At 45.1% G+C, this 18569-nt stretch overlaps 1 protein-coding gene across 2 annotated transcripts; it reads left to right on the top strand.

Annotated features, from left to right (window-relative positions):
* The first annotated feature begins 2571 nt into the window (after nt 1-2571).
* On the top strand, nt 2572-18228 carry tent4a (terminal nucleotidyltransferase 4A). 2 transcript variants are annotated; one of them, XM_070983979.1, is made up of 13 exons: nt 2572-3601; nt 6594-6717; nt 8312-8358; nt 8456-8576; nt 9544-9651; nt 11443-11571; nt 11765-11978; nt 12331-12457; nt 12556-12659; nt 12935-13116; nt 13421-13579; nt 13685-13858; nt 14877-18228. In XM_070983979.1, exons 1-13 carry the CDS (start codon nt 2772-2774, stop codon nt 15039-15041), a joined length of 2484 nt encoding a protein of 827 aa, XP_070840080.1. In that variant the 5' UTR covers nt 2572-2771; the 3' UTR covers nt 15042-18228. The 2 variants fall into 2 exon arrangements, with proteins under 2 accessions (XP_070840080.1, XP_070840082.1); XM_070983981.1 differs by having other exon boundaries at nt 2583-3601; nt 13685-13738; nt 14877-15192.
* Nucleotides 18229-18569: the final 341 nt, after the last annotated feature.

Genomic DNA, 18569 nt, shown 5'->3' with positions numbered 1-18569 from the left:
AAAAGCAGAGGCTGTGTGTCGCTGAGAGCTATGCAGAGTGACATCCTTCATGTTCGAGGTCCCCGCTGTCTCTTTTGCTCTCCCAGGCTATTTCCTCCGTGTCTCCTCTTTATCCACGCTTCTTGTAATAGCATCGCTATATTACACAGCCAGTATTTACTGAGCCTGCCATCTGACTATAATACCATTCATCTTCAGGAAGAGGCCATTGGATTTTCTTTTTATATGCAAAGCATTTCAATGCCCTGGCCTTTAACTCTCCAACTCGTATTCATTCACGCATATGCCAACCTGCGCCATCTATAGGAAACAAAAGCAGTTCAGACAAAGGTAGGAATAGCTGCTTCGCCTTTAACACTTGTGATGGGCTTGAACAGTGGTGCTTGTATCTTAGTGAATGAAATTTTGGTCGGATCCTCTTCCTTTCCAAACCAACCAGGCATGACATTCAGAGCAGTGTGAGCTCTATATTCTTACTAGTATTTAGCAGAAAATATGCTCCAGTTAGCATAGCGCTCATGTTTTGCTGGTGTAATATTTGTAAAAAGCATGCTATGCAAACTGCAATAAAATCAATGCATAGTAATGAACACGAAACCTCAGTCATGCCCGCAGGTACTAAAATCACAGAAGCCAAGTTTTTCCTTGCCTGTAGATGTCACACATCAGCAGACCTACTGTAGGTCTCAACTGCTGTTGTTGCTTGAAGGTGGTGCAGGTTGACTGGTCCAGATTTGCAGTTCTGTACCTGCTGCTCTGCAGTTGGATGCCAGTTGCTGAGGCCCATTATTCCCCACCCACCCACCGTGGGGCTGACATGCCACAGGCAATATGCTCATGCGCCGAAATGTGAAATAACTGTTGATATAACAGCGTAAATGCAGCTTTCCACTAATGTGGGTTAAATATCTGGAACATGCTGCGGCCTCATTACCATTCAAGTCACATGCAGCCTCAGACTACTGCCTGCTTCCTTAATATTATCTGCTTTTACTGTTAAGCCTGAGAGCATACTGTTGGCTTCTTCTGCCCTGTCTCTGTTTATACGTGTGTATGTGTGTGTGTATGCTAGGCATCTGTCAACTATGGTCCAGTCGTCACCAATGTGATAATCCCATAAAAGCTGACAATGAGGCAAACCAGCCTTGAAATCACACACACACGCACTGGCACACAGTCAGCGCTGGCGTTAGGCTTTAGCCGAGACTGTGATACATGGGAGATGAGAGGAATAGCCTATTCAATCTGGTGTGTCACTCAAACGCCTGTGTTTCGTACAGTGTAAGATAGAGGGAGATGGGAAGAGAAGAGCATAGATTTCTACAGTGGGAGTGTGCAGCAGTGTGTGCGTGTGCCTGTGCCTATGTGCGTTCTACAGAGAGCTACATATCCTAGCTGACACATAGTTTGCTCTGGGGGGTTTTCCTTAACTCTGTCACATGCGGCACGTGAGTCGCAGGGGTGGGGGGACGGGCATTATGCAAGACACTCTCACTCTCTCTTTTACATGCATGCTTATCCCAGAAGGTGCTGGTTATTTCTTATCCAGCCTGCCTCTGCTCCATCATGGAGCTTAATGGGCTGAGAGATGGCTGTTAGTGGTGCTGGAATGATCAACACCACCTGCTGTGTATTGCCCCTTGAAAACGAGCATTTGGATTCACAGGCGGAGGCATATCTCCATCTGAAACAATAAAGAGGAAAAACTAGGAGCACCATTTATGCTTAGAAATTGAGAAATAAAAACCTGTGTGTGTCACCCTGTGGAAAGCTGTGTGAGTCTGCTGTCTGCGAGCAGCATTTCTGGGGCCAGAGGTTGCGAATATGACCACCGGCAGAATTTGAGATGGCAGCTGACATCACAGTGTGGTCTCCCTCCCTGTGTAATGTTTATGTAAATTGCATTTTGTTGAAGAGTTGGCTCTAATTTTCTATTCTTCAAGGATGTCAAATGTTTACAGTGGGTGTTTTTTCTGTCAGAGCTTTCCTTAACAGAGGCTCTTGAAGCTGTGGCTCCATGCCTGGGTTACCCTCAGAGAAAGACAGCAGATTCCCTGGAGGTCCCAGCCCACTAATGGCCCCAAAATCCACAGCTTTCCATATACTGTAAATATAACATCCATCTAATTTTGATTGAAATATGTGCTCTCTTAGGGTAGGGTGTTAGCAGTTATCTGTCATTCCTGCAACATTCAGCCACTGTCCAGCTTCACATTGATGGGGGATCCCCTCTGAACCCACCCACCCGTTTCCCCCACCCGTTGGAGATGGCCGGGAGGTGGAGATAGAGTGCCCGAGGACCTCTGGGCTCCCAGGCTTTGCTTCAAGAGCCAATGGACTACAGGACCCTTATTTATTATTGACGTTTTATCGTGTAATTCATTTGTTGTGCTATTAAATATTTATCAAATAAAAATTCAAATATTTATTCCGTGCAATCCATCAAGCGGCCGGAGTGATGAAAGAGTGGGCGGATGGGGGGGCGCAGTCATCTTTAAGAAACCCCTCGCAGAGCGCATGCGCATGGGTTTGAAGCGAATACGCCATATTGAATTCCCGTAGGAAACGGCTAGCATTTTTTTCCCAGCTAGCGGTGTAAAAGGGCCACTTTATCAATGGTCCTAATTCGGTTTAATGTTTAAATACTTCTCTTTTCATTACCCCGGACGGCGCAGCGACCATTGAAGGGTCCAGGAAACGGCACAGATTCACAACGGGCTCGCTTGTGTTAGTTGTATACTTGTAGGGGGGTTACCAGAGAAAGAAGTTGAATGGATCCGAGGGTAGCTTGGATTCAGCCCGAACAGAAAGGACCTGCGAACGCCTTATGGATGCACGTCTGGGAGACTTCTCAGGGAGTACGGACACTCTCCGCTCAGCAGCAGCTCCACAATCAAAACCACAACCAGTGCGTGAATTACGCCGCGTTGGATGTTTTAAAAAATGTGGCGACCGCGGTGGCATCGGGCAAGAGCGTTTGCAGCAGCAACGGCAACGCTGCTGCCAGTCTGAGCAACGGCAGCAGCCATCACAGCATCATGAACGGCACTACTACTATTCACGGCACTGCGATGTCCTCGCTGGGGATAGCGCTCTCCATCGGGAACGTACATAGCTCCTTTGGCCCAGCAAACACCGCCGATCCAGGTGAGGGAAAAAACATGCCTCAGAAGACGGGATCTGTCTCCTCCTCGTCGTGCTCGCAGGAATCCGGGACGGACAACCCCCCTTCCAGCTGCTCACTTGAAAGGACTATGGGTGGAAATGTAACGGGCAGCATGAATAAAAACGTCGGGGGTGCCAATCTGCTTTTCAGCGTGAGCGACAACATTGACAATAATGTCAACCTTTACCACCAACATCACCGTCACCTACAGGAGCACCCGGCTTTCAATTTCCAGCAGATTTGCGTGAAGCGCCATCAGGTTCTCCCCTCTGTACCTGTAAATCACACACACAATCACCACCCAGGCCGAAGGAAAAGTGACAACAAAGCGAGCACTTATGGGATGAATTACTTGCTTTCAAACTACACTAATGGCAATTATGCGAGCACTTGGACGCCCTGGAAGACGAGGAAGTACAACCCCGGGGTCCTCGGGTGAGTGGCTGAACACTGTAACTGCTGTAGGATTGAAAAGCTAACGGTGAAGCTTGTATTTCGCGACTGGTGTTAAGGGTGTCAAGTATTATGGTACGTACGTGATGTAGCTATTCGTTTTCCAGCTCATATGTATATATATATGACAGCAGACCAAGCATTGCAGTGTAAACTGGAGTTGGGCTGTTTGCTGGATAGCCACAAAGCTAGCCTACCGTTATATTAGTTGCGTAAAGACAGCGCTCGTCGTCCCAAGCAGGACCGGAAGTGCCATGTTTTTGTCTGCTGAAGTTTGAATAGAGCCGTTAAAAAAATGCCATTTCCCAACAAATCAGCGAGACGTATTAATTCAAAGCACACAGTGTGTTAATGTTTATAATAACAGTGTAAATAACGTCATTGAATTTTATCGAGTAGAATTATTTTTCCAATGGGTATTTATTTAGAAGGCTTTGACCGGATATGTAGTTTTCGAGCTAGTGTAGTCCGTTTGTTAGCCAGTCCGAGGAGCTAAGTTAGCTAACGGTTTTCCCATTTGGCTCCATGTCGAAGTAAAAACAAACAGACATTTAAAAAAAAATTAATAAACTTTTTCCGTCTGTCAAATTGAATGAAATTCGAAAGAAGATTTAAAACTCTAAACGTCAAACCAAAACAAATGTAAAATACTCCAATATTTTCCAGATTTTTAGCTAACAGGGTTGGGTAACATTTAAGTTGTGTAATGGCTTGTGAGCTAACTGTTCATTCACTCGGACAATGCACTAATTGCTTGATCATACAGATAGTCAGACTGCTAACAGCGAGGATATGCTAACACTTTGCCTTGCGTTTGAGTAACCGTGTTCAGTCGTGTCAACATTATTTCACTACACTGAATGAACGTGAAATAAAACTGTTTATTAGTACATTGAGTTATTCACATCGTCTTTACTCCACTGTGTTCAGTTTTGGATAATTAGTCTTTTACCAAAGTTATTCTGAGAGCAGTCACAGGTAATTCTCTCTTTTTCCAGGTTGTTACATGAAGCTCTCCATTTGTGTGACATAACAGACAAACAGGGGTGGGACTTAATGCTATGTCCTATTGATAAGATTGACAAAAGTAAAAGCTTTACTGTTTTATAATTATGAATGAATATTAGGTGCTATGTAAATATTTGACAGCAGCATTATGTAGTAAGAGTTGCGTAACTGAATATATTATACTTTTCCCTGCAGTTATAACTGTAGTCATGCTGCTTTGACAGATGCCTTCCTCATAAACAAATAGACAAGGAACTCCCAGATGTGTTGCAGCACCTTGTGATGTTTGTAATGGCTGCTTGCACCCATCTGGGAATTTCCTGTACAAGGAATTGGTGTTTGTCATGAAAGCTTTGCCACATGATTAATACTAAGTTTGACAATAGCCCTAACCATAAGTTAGCTTAAAAAATCAGTTGTTTGTTGGTATTTTGTCCTGCAAATAGGAAATCAACATATTTAATTTTCTCATGGTGCTCATGGTGGTACAAGTTTTTTGATGCAAGTTTTGGCTTGTGCACTGTTGCAGTGGTTTGCCTTCAGGGTTCCCTTTGAAGTCCCAGATCGTTGGATTATGCAGCATCGCTATTTTGATGATCAGAGATGAAGTTTGATTCCATTTACCCATTGATACCACAGAGAGATACACAGCTGTCATGATAGCGTGGTCATAGACTGCACCATTGATTATTTAAAGTGTGAGCCCGAAAGTTGCTGGAAGAGATGATGTTTGACTCTGAACTAGTCTATCAAAGGTGGCTGTAGTAGTGGTTCTTATTTTGACTGTATGGGGCCCAACAATAGCCATACCCCCTGATAGTGGTGGGCATGGATACGCCCTGGCTTGCTGGCAGAGAGTTTTCCACCAAAGAGTGGGCACACGGGTTAGCTGCCTTTCCTCCAGGGTCCTGGTAATTGATTGTGACAGTCTCCCTGTTCTGTATTTCACACTGACATCACGGCATGCATTCCTAGAAAAAAATGAACGGCCACAGGGTTGAACAGAGATCCACTGTTCGGAGGCATTTGACTGGCCAGAAATCTTTACATTGTATGTGCCCCAGTGTTGCCAAACACAAAGCCATATCAGCAATGACAAGAAGGCCCAGCACTCCTCAGACATGCTCTGCATTATGTGGCTTTGAGTGTTTCGCTAAAGCCTCTTTTCACATTCCTGTCCAAACCTCAGAGGTGTGTGTTGTACCTGTGTCTTAATGAATGTCCTCACTGATAGTAAGATAAGAAGAATTCTGCAAACTCTCCCTCCCCTCTAACCAGCACCACTTTAGTTCTGTCTTTTTCTGGGCTAGTGGTTATGTTAAGGGCTCCGGTTACAGTTGATGTTATGGACAGGGCTATGACTAATATGAAGGTTAGGTTAAAGAAGTCGGCTTTGACTGAAGTGATCCTAAAAAGTGTTCCTAGAAAAACTAGAAGAACTGGCAAAAACGCTGCTGCTCATGGTCTCACACAGCTGTGATTCTGAAATAACAGCCAGCAAAAAAGAAAATCTATTTGAAGCAAATAATAATAATGTAGTCTGTGTACAATGATTTTAGTTTTATGGATTTCATACTCCAGATACACGTGACAACAAGTAAAGTATCAGTACCGGTACAGCATACTGTACAGTTGCTTTGATTCCCCGGCTCTGGCATGATGGGGTTAATCAGAGCAGTGATAAGGAGGAAGCATATCTTGGGCCATCTGGAGACTTTTTCTTTTTTTCCTCCTTCCTTCCAAAATGTAAGCGAAATCTGGAATGTGTGTAAGTCAAGTTTTAGGTGATATTCTCATGAGATTGTCAGTTGTGTATAAGTATTATGAAAGAATCGTCAAGTACTCCAAATTAGAAGACATCATGCACAGTTCCTTTTGTTCATCCAGGTTTCATACTGCTCTGTGTGCTGCAGAGTTGTAAATGTGGTGAGAATAACCCTCATCTGTCGTCCTCCTTTCTGCCCAGACTCCACGAGGAGGTGATGGACTTCTACAACTTCATGTCTCCTCGGCCGGAGGAAGCAGCAATGAGGAAGGAGGTGGTTAACCGGATAGAGATGATCATCAAGGAGCTGTGGCCCACTGCAGATGTAAGATCCACACAAATGCCTGTGTTTATTTGGATCAACTTTCCCTCTCTCTGGTTCTTAATATCTTAGAGAGCAGCCTCTTAAATCATACAGTCCCCTCCAGGAGCAGGAATTATTGGCACGCAGACAAACTGTGATCTCAGGTTGCTCATAAATCTTTGTTGACACACTGCATTTCTTTTTAAAGGTGAGGCAGTGTTTATACAAGATAACACCAGCTTATTGTATATTTATATGCTGTTTTTCGATTCGCTAACTATGTCATTTGAGTTGAGATTGGTTCGAGCTTGGCAGAAAGTATTGAATTTGCTTCTGGAAATCTTAATTGTGGTTAAAATTTAGGTCAGTTGCTTCATTCTGTTAAACTGAGAGGAAAAGGTTGACATTTGTGGAAATCTGCTTATTCGCTTTCTTGCCAAGAGTTAGATGAAAAGATTGATATCGCTCCCACATCTGTACACTAAGTGTGAAGCTGCTGCCTGACTTTGCCCAGAGGGGATGAAATCTCCCTACCCATGCACCTAAAGCTCACTAATTAACATGTTATGTCTCGTTTGTTTAATCTGTACAAACAATGAAGTGTAAAGCCAACAATTTGCTGTATTACTGTGGGGGGGGGACTGTGTCTTGGTTGGGCCTAGTAACTTCCTGGACTCTCTACTGGTTGTCTAGCAACTGGTCCTGGCCGAGGAATAGCTTGGCCCGCAGTGTTAGTCAGGGAATTGTTTTTTAATTGGCTGTTAGTTACTAAGCTGCCGCTTAATAATTAAATACAGTAGAAGTTGTAACACCTTTTTAAGAATCACACACTTATTTCAGTGGTACTGCTACTTCCATTTGTTTTCTTAAAGCTAACCAGGAAGTGCATTACGCTGATGTTAACTGTAGTCACGGAGGTGAAGTTACAAAAAGCAACTTCATCAAAAGTCGTTGTGTTTTTAAAAAAATATGTAATTTACATTTTGAAGTGCGCTCACTGTGTGATGTGCGGAAATAGTGATGGAGGATCCTGCAGCGGGTTGAGTAATGCAGCGACGTAGGGTTGATGTAATGCCCCCTCTCATTACTTAATCATGTAAAACACGCGCAGTGGTGATTTGTTGGCTGCCAGTCTTCCCTTTTCCAGCGTGAGTCAGATTGTCAGGTAAATGGATCAAGCCCGTGATTTGTACCAGCCTTGCCTTTTCATTTCAGCCTATTAATCCTGGCCTGTCTTTGTGCTATTGCCTTGTCGTATTTACCAGACGGAAAGGGAAAGGGCTCTACTCCGCTTCCTTTGGAGGGCTTTCGCTTGCGGCCCCCAAACACAGCCTTTTTTTCCCCCTAGCCATTGTATACTTAATTTGGCAGCTCACTTAACTTGGCAGCGTTCGCTGTCTCAGAAGTGGAACCCGGAAATACCTCGTTCCTGATACTTTGCAAACATGATGAATGGATGAATACGTCATCACAAAAAACGAGCTGTGGGTCAAGATGATACAGGATCTGTACTGTCAGCAGCATATAGCCTAGGCCATTAGAGCCAGCCGGCTAGAAGTTGAACCCCAGTGATTTTGCTTATCTTTTTCACGTTTCTTCAACTTGATTTTTCCAGGTCCAGATATTTGGCAGCTTCAGCACCGGCCTGTACCTGCCAACAAGGTAAGACCTCCGGGTTTCTGATTAGAGAAAAAGTGTTACTTTTCTACCTGCTGTGTTTTGACATTCTGATATCTGTTTTTTTTTTTTCACCCCTCAGTGACATTGACCTGGTGGTGTTTGGGAAGTGGGAGCGCCCCCCGCTGCAAGAGCTGGAACAAGCTCTCCGCAAGCATAATGTGGCAGAGCCGTTCTCCATCAAAGTGCTGGACAAGGCTACAGTGAGTAGTGGGAAGCAGGACATGTCTCTCAACTCTCTAGGCTTTGGGGATGCATGTCACGCTGTGTTCATATCGATGCCTTTAAAAAAGACACAGTGGTTTGCAACAACAGATCTCCATCAAACGCACATTTTGATCAAATAATGACGATATTATAATATTCCATGTGCACTGATGAATAATCTGGCACAATGGAATTATTTGACTGTTATTTTCAGCCTTCCTCAAGGTTTTATTCTTCACACAAAGTGCTAAAATATTACAGCCCCAGTATTGGGAAACCAATTGGAATAAGCCCAGTCAAAATTTGGCAGCACTTTTTGTATTCCTAGAAAAGTTCTCCTGGACTTCAGGCAGTTAGTTAGAAGTATAAAGCATTGGCTCCTTCACTCTTTTATCTCCATGGAAATTTGGGGGGGTGAGAAGACGCTCAATTAGTGTCCTCCATCTGTTTGCATGATAGATGGCACACAGGCGGAGCTGTGTGGTCATCTTTTCTGTTTAACTGTAAATACACTGTTTCTGCTCACTGTCATATTACAATAGCAGCGAATACTTTGTCAGCTTTGTTAAAACTAGTCATGGACTGCTCGCCCTCAGGTCAGCGATACCCCACTGTTTACTTCTGCTTGTTTCTCTCCATTGTTTTGAAGTCAAACCGCAATTTTGAAAAGGCCATGCAATGTGGGGAACGGCTCTGGTGGAGGCGTTTATAGCTACAATCCCACAGTAGCATGGTAGCTCATCCCGTGGGGTAGCAGGCTAACCACTGCAAGCTGCAGTGCTGTCTCGACTGACACGATAATAAGTAGTTAATGGTTGAATTTTCCTTTTCGGATGAGCCGTTCCTTCTAAAAGGTTGTCAGTCACGGCAGATGGGTTTTTTTCGGCGCGCGCTGAAAGTGCCCATCGCTGATGAGTTGACTGTTACGTTTGCTAATGCATGTAGTTTTTTTCTCCCTCTCAGGTGCCAATCATCAAGCTGACAGACCAGGAGACCGAGGTGAAGGTGGACATCAGTTTCAACGTGGAGACTGGAGTCAAGGCTGCAAGCTTCATTAAAGATTATGTCAAGGTGAGATATGCTGATGGTGAAATTGCTGTCTACAGCTCACAGGTGTGTCTACAGTCAGTCATATTAAATCTGATCAGAAGCCATCACATCACAGAAGGCCATTGGCATAGTTGGCTGCTGCACTTTACAACCAGATATGGATTGCAAATCAAAGTCCTCACAGTAAATGAAATCCGTCCTCAACGCACATTGCGACCAACGCATAGAGATGGAGGAAGAGAGCGGGAGGAGGTCATGTAGACACATTTAAATAAAAGCCACCAGAGGAGTCACATAATTACCATTTTACAGTGCGGGCTAAATACAGAACTTTGGAAATTCCCTCTGCGAATCAGACAAGCCAGCAGTTTTAAAGCATGACACTTCACTTCACTCAGATCTCGCACTGGCTCGGCTCTTTTCCAAAGCGAGGCTGGAACGGACCCCGGCAACTGTGCTCAGCATAATCTCCATTTAAGTCAAACTGAGTATGTGTGTTGCTGAAAGACCTTGCCGCCGAGTGTGCTCAGCGGAGGTGAAATTCACCCCGTGGCTCCAGCAGGATTCCTGCTGAAGGTGGATCTCTGCCTGCTTCAGTCACAGTTGTAGTATCTAATGCGGGAGAGGAATTCGAGCTGTTGATGTTCCAGCACACTGTCAGGTTTTGGCTTTTGTCCTCTGTTGTTGCCGTTGCTTTTTTTTTTTCTGTTATGGTTTTCTGGAAATTCGTGCCACAGCTCGAAAGTTGCCGACTGCGCTCAGCGTCGATCGAGTGATAGTTGATGTTGTTAATGCGTGGGTGTGACAGACTCCAGTGCAGTCTTGCCATTGAGGGGTCGCCTCAATGTTAATCCTCATTCGTCGGGTTCCCGTGCAGCCAGCTGGAGCGATGTTGCCTCCCAGACTTGTTCTCACTTCTTAAAAGCATATTTGAAAAGTCAACCAAGCCCCGCCGCTCCACTGGCACAGATATGCACACACACGCTGCCAGGAGGTTATGCCTCCTTTTCAATTGGAAAATGAACATGTTTGTAATTCCCATTTCCAGACCCTCTGGGGTTTCAGCACATTATCAAGTGATAGGCACTAGGAAGCCTCGTTGAATACCTTTTTAGAACATTTGGCCCAGTTGGAAGCAAGATGGAGTATTTGTTTGGTAAGTAGGGGGTGACAATTCACACATGGCATCGACGCTAATTATGATTACACTGCCTCAGCTTACTAAGAAATAAAAAGATTAAATCATTGTGCTTTGGTAATAATTGTGGCGTCAGCAGAGTTTTTTTCTGGGTTGACAACATTATAACTTCCTAAAAGGAGAAACGTTATACAGTGAAGTTATTGCGGAAATATGACTAATGTATAAACCCACCACAGGCGACACAGCATTTCCACTCTGAGGCTGCACGTCGTGCTGGTAATTCTTGACCAGAAACCGTCCTCACATTTACTGAATGCTTGAACAAGATTGCCTCATAGCTGCTGGATAAAATCACGATTTTACAGAATTGAATTGACTCAAATTTGAGAAGTAATTGCTCTTGAATCAAATCACCATCCGTGAGTGTTGAGTGATGTCGTGTGATTTTTTTCTGAATAATTTGCTCTCTTCACTTTGAATGTAGTCTAGTCCTGTCTTTAACTCACTGATCTCACCACAAAGGCCCACTTCTCCTCAGTGAGTCATCCAAATGAAACCTGAGCCAAATTTAAATTCGCTTTTTTTTTTTCCTTTTTAGGATTCTCTCCTCACCTCGAGTTTGACTAAATCAACTGTTCTCATTCCGCGTCTGTCTCTTCTTCCACTTTCAGATGTATCCAGTGCTGCCTTACCTGATCTTTGTGCTGAAGCAGTTTCTGCTGCAGAGAGATCTGAACGAAGTCTTCACCGGGGGAATCAGCTCGTACAGCCTCATCCTCATGGTCATCAGCTTCCTGCAGGTACAGTAAGACACCGACACAGACACACCTGAAGAACAGGCTGTTGTAAGCAGAGCAGAAAGTAGCTCTAGCGCATTGCTAATGAAAGTGAAAGTGCTACAACAGCACTTGCATTATTGTAGTGTGATAGCTGTAGTGGTAAGACCCTTGTTTTTAATCCCTACTGATCCAGTCTTCTGTGCTTGCTCTTCAGCTCCATCCTCGCATCGACGCCAGAAACCCCAATGAGAATTTGGGCGTGTTGCTGATCGAGTTCTTTGAGCTGTATGGCCGCCATTTCAACTACTTGAAAACAGGGATTCGCATCAAAAACGGAGGCGCTTACATAGCCAAAGAGGAGATCATGAAGGCCATGACCAACGGATACAGACCATCCATGCTCTGCATAGAGGACCCGCTGCTTCCAGGTGTGTGTTTCACAGGCTTACAGTGAGTACAGTGAATACAGATGGTCGTCCATGAACAAACACATCTGCAGACAGAAATGTATCCGTCATAGAAGTCGGTCAGGATGAGACATCTGTATGTCCACAGGTGATAAGTGATTAGCACCTATTTGGCCAATAGGTGGCGCAGTATCAGCATCATAAGTTTTGAAAGACGTAATGCTCGTGTTTGACCTGTGTCATTTTGTTCTTCAGAATGTGAGAAGGTATATGACACAGCATGGCCATAGCAGCTCTCAGTGTAGGTCAGCTCACCCGAGTAACACAGCTGTATTTACTACTGTGCTGTTGTGTTTGTTTTAACTCCTCACAGGTAATGATGTGGGGAGGGGTTCCTATGGTGCCATGCACGTCAAGCAGGTGCTTGACTATGCCTACACTGTCCTGAGTCACGCCGTGTCCCCGCTTGCACGGTCGTATCCCAACAAAGACTCTGAAAGGTTAGTGTTCAATACACTGAACAGCACTAAAGAGACCCAGGGTGATAAAAGTGGTGCTCTTCTAACCCCCCTCCCCTCTCTTCCTCTCTCCCCTGCAGCACCTTGGGCAGGATAATCAGGTTGACCCAGGAAGTGATTGACTACAGGGAATGGATCATTAAGAAGTGGGGGGGCAGGGATCTCGCTCGAACAGACAACAGAGGTGTGATTCCTTACACATTTAATCTACAATTTTACAGTAATGAAGAAAAACTGCTTGAAGCCAAGACTGTATGAGGAGTACAGGGCTGTGTGTTTTATTCTAATTAGAGGAAAATGAGGTGGGAGTGCACTGAATGAATTACAGCTAATTGAACAGCTTGAGCTTTCAATAGACCACTGACAAACTTTTATTCATAAATGATGAAATCCCCTGAGCAGAATATGTCAACATTTCATCCATTTTTCTTTCTTTCTTTCTTTCTTTTTTTTTTGTAGTTTCACCTCCCAAGGAGCCGGCGGCAGAGCAGGAGCCCTGTGTGCTCAGCGGTGGTGTCGGGTCGGAGGAGCAGCAGAGGGACTCGGTGTCGCCCCACAGCGCAGACTCCCCCATGTCCATCTCCAGTCCCCAGCAGCACTCCTCAGCCTCCTCTGTCTCCTCGCTGTCCGGATCAGACAACGTAAGAAAACACAGGCAGGATTCGCTGACACAGCGAAGAGTTAATCAACATAACGGCTGCTCTGTTGAATTTCTGTTTAAATATCCACAGTGCAGTCTGCAGAGAGAATTGCCGTACAGTCTCTTATGATTGTGCAGTTGACGTCCTGCCACCCTCCTGATTTTATTCCCTCCAGCCTGTCTGATAGAAGCTCACTCAATTTGCATCTCATTTGACTGTCGCGTTCAAATTGAACCATATAAGCAGCTACAAGTAATACACACAACCCTGCTCATCATCTCGTCCTTTTTGTGTCGTGTGCCAGGACTCTGATTCAACGCTGCCGTGTCCCATCCCTCCGCCAGCCCTGCCCCCGTACCCGTCTTTCCCGCCTCTGGGCCTGGCTCTACCACCAGGCCTCAGCATGGGCACCAGCAAGCCCGGCATGGGAGGACACCATCTCCTCATGCCTCCAGGCTCACAGGTCAGCACACAGCAGGAAAATGGGAGTTGCATGTGTTGGAGTCACGTATGGAGATTCTACAAACAAGAACGACTGTAAATAATTATGATCCCCTCTGTCCTCCAGGCTCGCGTCTCACTGCCCGGTGGTCTAGCCATGCACTCCATACCTGGCAGACAGGTGTGTATAGACACCGGGCTCCCCCCCTTCTTCCACATGCCCCCCCCAGCCCATGCTCATGCCCCTGCCCCCTCCAGCCCCCAGCCTCCGCCCAGCCCCCACTCCAGCCACACACACAAGGTAGGCGCCGGATGCCACAAGCACACTCAAACACCATGTCAAGGCATACTTGTCCCACACACACACACATTCACACTCTGTCCATCTCATCTTTCCTGTCATGTCCAGTGTCTGATTTGTCTCTCTCTCTCACATTCATTTCAAACCAGCCATCGAATGGCTTACATAAAGATGCAGTCGCCATCTGTAGTCTGTAACTGATCTGTAAACAATGACACTGTTACTGCTGCTCAGAGGCCTGATGTGGCAGCATCTGGCGTGTACCTGTTCCTTTGGGAAGTGACATAAACAGGGAAATTTTCCAAAATAGTCATCCAGATTATAGTTCTTACAGCTGAGCGGCTTATTTAAGGAGCGGTTCGATATTCTGAGAATATATTTATGCACTTTCTTGCCAAGAGTTAGATGTGACGACTGATACCACTCTCATAACTGTATGATCCATATGAAGCCACAGCCAGCAGGCAATTAGCTTAGCTTAGCATTTACACTGAAAGCAGAGGGGAAGCATTAGCCTGGCCGTCCAAAAGTTAAGAAGATATGTATGCATGCAAGCAAATAGTGTGGTGTAAAACCCCAGCTTGTTGTTTTTACAGTTGGTTTTTGTATGGATTGACCAAATTAGATTTAACATTGGTGCTGAGGTGGAGATTTTTGATGTTTATTTTTAATGTCATTTTTTATGAGTGAGCCAGGCTCGTTCTTTCCCCCTGTTTCCAGCTAAGTGAAGCGAACCACCTGCCGGCTATAGCTTCATTTTTGGTGTGTAGGCATGAGAGTGGTATCAATCTCCGTATCTAACTACACGTAAATGCATTATACATGTAAAATGTCAATTTAACTTCTTTTTTTGTCTTTTTTGACACTTGGACTGAGCACAGTCACTGCAGGGTTAAATGTTCTGTCCCATAAAAGAAGAGCAAACATAATTTCCCTTTCAGTTCATTTTAAGCAAAGAAAACCTAAGTTTTATTTCTGTATTTTTTTTTCTCTCTCTGTTCTCTTCTCTCTGCCTCAGAACGGAGCCAAGTTCAACGTGAAGGGCTTCCACAACCCGCCGCTGGTCAATAACCCCGTTCTGGCTAACCGTGGACACACACATGCTCACACGCACACACAGTACCACCGCAACACTTGGCGACGTAGAAAGAGGGACAGCCTCCCAGTTAGCCTCAGCAGATAGAAACCACTCCTCTTCCCCCGCACTTTTCCTCCCTCTCCTCTCTGGCAGCGAGACCCTGGCTCTTCGTTTGGTCTTGAAGGAGGACGGACGGGCAGAGAGAGGACCAGAGACCAGCAGTTTTCACTCTGGGGCTGCCGCGACACGGATCAACAGCCCTCGGCTCTGCATCTCCCTCCTACTATTTCCACCTTTCCTTTCCTGCATGACTTTTGTTCACAGTTTTGTAGTTTCAGTATTATGTTACTTTCAGTATTGTTCCTCATCTTCATTCATTTCAGGTCGGTTCCTTGGTTTTTGTTTTTGTTTTTTTCGTTGGACTTGATGGTGATGCCATTGCCAAGTTCTTGACCTCGTCTTGACCCTGGCAGCGAAGCTGCCTGTGGTTCAGTGTTAGGGCTTTTTTTTTTTTTTCAATAGTTTATACACTTAAGAGCAAACGGTTTTTCATTTTGTGCAATAATGTTATTTTTCTTTTTGGAACTAAAGTAAATGCTTATTTAATTTTGTGTGTGTATATGTAAAGGCATTTTTATACTGTTTTATTTTTGTAGAATTTTAAATTTTGTTTACGAAACCTTTCCCCAGGCAGCAACTCTGGAGTGTGTGTGTGTGTGTGTTCATCTGTTGTTTCTGTGTGTGTGTGTGTGTGTGTGTGTGTGTGTGTGTGTGCAGGAGTGTATGTGCTTTGTCTGTCATAAGGTTGAGATGGACCCCCTCCTTCTCTCCTCTCCCCTCTTCGCCTGTGTTGTTCTGTTCGCTAAAGGGAAGCCGGGGCAGAAAGGGACACGCAGCTCTGTCGTGACACTCCTTCCATTTTTCTTCCTCCCGTCTCGTGAAAATGGGCGAGGTTAACGTGAAATTCCTTGTGGAAGTTTTGTTCCTCAGCCCAGTTAGTCTGAGGCATCCTGGAGGGAAGTGGAGGGATGGAAATTGCACCCTGGGATATCCTGAGACACGAGGGGAGAGGATGTCTGTTTTGTCCTCACAGAGGTAGCTTGTGAGCAGGTAGAGCTTTAGCAGTGTCACCTCGAGATTGTGTGTGTGTATATCTGTGTGTGTCCCATATGGGGCTGTGTTGTTGCCATATTTTGTCAGTCAGGGGAAGGCTGGCAGTGGCCTGCTAGTTCTGTCTTGGCCATCTTTCTCTCCACTGGAGGCCGTTTTAAAAGATAAGCTTCCAGACAGAGCAGGATTTTGGTCCGTTCTGTTCAACATATATGCTATTGTGTTTTTCATTTTCGTGCTCGTCTCTTTTTCTGACACGTCGTAGGAGGGTTGGGGCCAAGAAGGCAACAGCTTATCTGACTTGAATTTAAAGATCAAGATTAGGGTAAGAGGGCAGAAAGCCACTGATTCCAGGTCAGAGAAATCCTCTTGTTCTCTCGAGTTGAGGGACACGCTTGTGGAAATCTGATCCCCGGGGCTGAGGTCAAGTCTCGCCCGCAGCTGTAAATCAGTGCAGACCAACACTACGATGCTCAGCGATAAGGTTTTCTCCTTTGTGGTCCTGGACAAAGGAGGAGGAGGGAGAGGGAGGGGGAGTCTTCCTGAACCAAGGACCCTAGTGAAAGGGAATTATATTTTGATTCCATTCAGGAATCTTGTGTATATTTGATTGCCAGGTACTTCCGCTAATTGTTTGCAATGCCTTTCTTTGTGTTTACTTGGAGTGTGTGTACGTCGTTTTCCGCGAGCACACCGTGTCACACAAATACACACACTTACAGACAGGACTGTCGGAGGCTGTGACTCGCCCTGAACACTACACACGCTGGTGTTATTACTATGCAAGTGGATTATTCTAATTATTGTGTCAACTCTCTTGTCTTTCCGTTTTTTTTCCCCTCCAAATGACAAACACTGCTTGTTGGACTGGAGTAATCTTACCGACTGTCACACTCGTGTGAACTCGAACCGCATCCCCTGACCCCCGCCCCCCACCTCGTATTTGTATGAAGGTCCTGACATGTTTCAAAGTCTAGTTTTCTACATGTTATCCACCAAATGTAAGGAATGGGGGATCTTCATTTCAATGGCTGGGTCTGGGTCTGTGTAGTGTGTGACATAGTGAAACGTGCGTGAGAAAGTATTGAGACTCATGACTTGCCACCACAGGTTTTTTAATCAAACGGCCGACAGCTCATGAGCAAGTGCACCCAGAGAGCGACTTGCACTCTGCAGGTGCACTCCAGAAAGGGCCAAAGTGTCCACCAACAATTCTTTCCCTTTCACTGCGACTCAGTGCTGTTACACTGTTGATCTTTTTCTTTGACCCACGGCAACTCCAATCCCTCAGTCCAACCTGCACCGGGCTTCAATTCAATCTCAGACAAAGGGTTTCCGTTTCGATTTTGAGCTAATCGTCTCCTCCAGCTCGAGAAACTCCTTTCACTTTTAATGATTTGACCCACAGACCCGGTTATTCCCCTGTGGATGATTGCCTTCCACCCATAGGGAGGTGATCATGTTTTGGCGCATGAAATACTCAGTTCCATGCAATCCTCGCCCCCTATAAATTGGATAACAAGGTGGATGTAGTTGACAAACTCTTTCTGACTGCACCCCTGACAGCCACGTCTGCTTTTAGAGATGAGAACCAGCATTGATGGGGCTGAACATGAAATTGGTATCGGACGGTTGTTGACCGGGTTAGAGTTGCCTTCATCTTCACAGCAAAGACTTGACATGCAGTATCCTAGGAAGTCTGTATGGATTCAAATCTCTGTGCATCTCAGCGGTCCGATGTGGCTCGCTCTCTGCGCTCACTCTTCCTTCATCGCTCTCTCTCTATCTGATGGTGGCGGTGATTAAGCTTAGGTGTTGGTTGGGCTGACACATTGCCTTCACTACACTGATTGGTGCGAGTGATGGGGAAGGGAAGCGACACAGTAGCCGGCGGGCCTGCTGAGATTTTGACGTACACATGTACATGTAGATGCAATGTAATATTACCCCCATTGCAATACAATGAGGGATTTTAAACTGGCGGCTGCTGTTTAGAGAAAGGTGGCAGCCCCTTTATGTCCTGGCTGATTCATGTGAGCAGTGGCCCTCTAAATGGACACCTAGCTTACCAGTGGCCAGAGGGAACCACTGCCCAGCTTTTTTTTTTTTTTTTTTTTTTTGACATTTTTATGTAAATATATTTTTTTCTATTTTATTTTTTAATAAACATTTTAAAACTGCCAGTCGTTGTGTGTTTGTTTGTTTTTTTTCTTTTTAAAGTGGAATTTGCCATTTGTGCCGGCAGCGCAGCAAGAACACTGGTACGTTATCTCCATATGCAGTTGTCATGGTGCAAAATGCTGTTATTTATGTATCCTTTCACAAGATAAAGAGCAATAAAAATGAAAATGCTGATGAGCTGAAAGAAGCTAAACCACTGTAGGGCTGAGGGGAGCTGCGCAGTCAGGTGATCATTCTCTGTGGGGGCGTTATGAGTGACTCCTTTCACATTACACATCAGTCATTTGACCCCTTGTTCCTATAAAAATATGCTTGGTGCAGCTTTAACTTGTCATTCTTGAA

The sequence above is a fragment of the Chaetodon trifascialis genome, chromosome 17 (assembly GCF_039877785.1).
Source record: "Chaetodon trifascialis isolate fChaTrf1 chromosome 17, fChaTrf1.hap1, whole genome shotgun sequence".
NCBI lineage: Eukaryota > Metazoa > Chordata > Actinopteri > Chaetodontiformes > Chaetodontidae > Chaetodon > Chaetodon trifascialis.
The sequence above is the reverse complement of the archived record's forward strand: the minus strand, read 5'-3'. Positions and strand labels throughout refer to the sequence as shown.

Coding starts and splice junctions, on each gene's coding strand:
- tent4a (XM_070983979.1), top strand. CDS start 2,772: ATGGATCCGAGGGTAGCTTGGATTCAGCCCGAACAGAAAGGACCTGCG. Junction 6,718..8,311: donor AGCTGTGGCCCACTGCAGAT/GTAAGATCCACA, acceptor TGATTTTTCCAG/GTCCAGATATTTGGCAGCTT. Junction 13,859..14,876: donor ACTCCAGCCACACACACAAG/GTAGGCGCCGGA, acceptor TCTCTGCCTCAG/AACGGAGCCAAGTTCAACGT.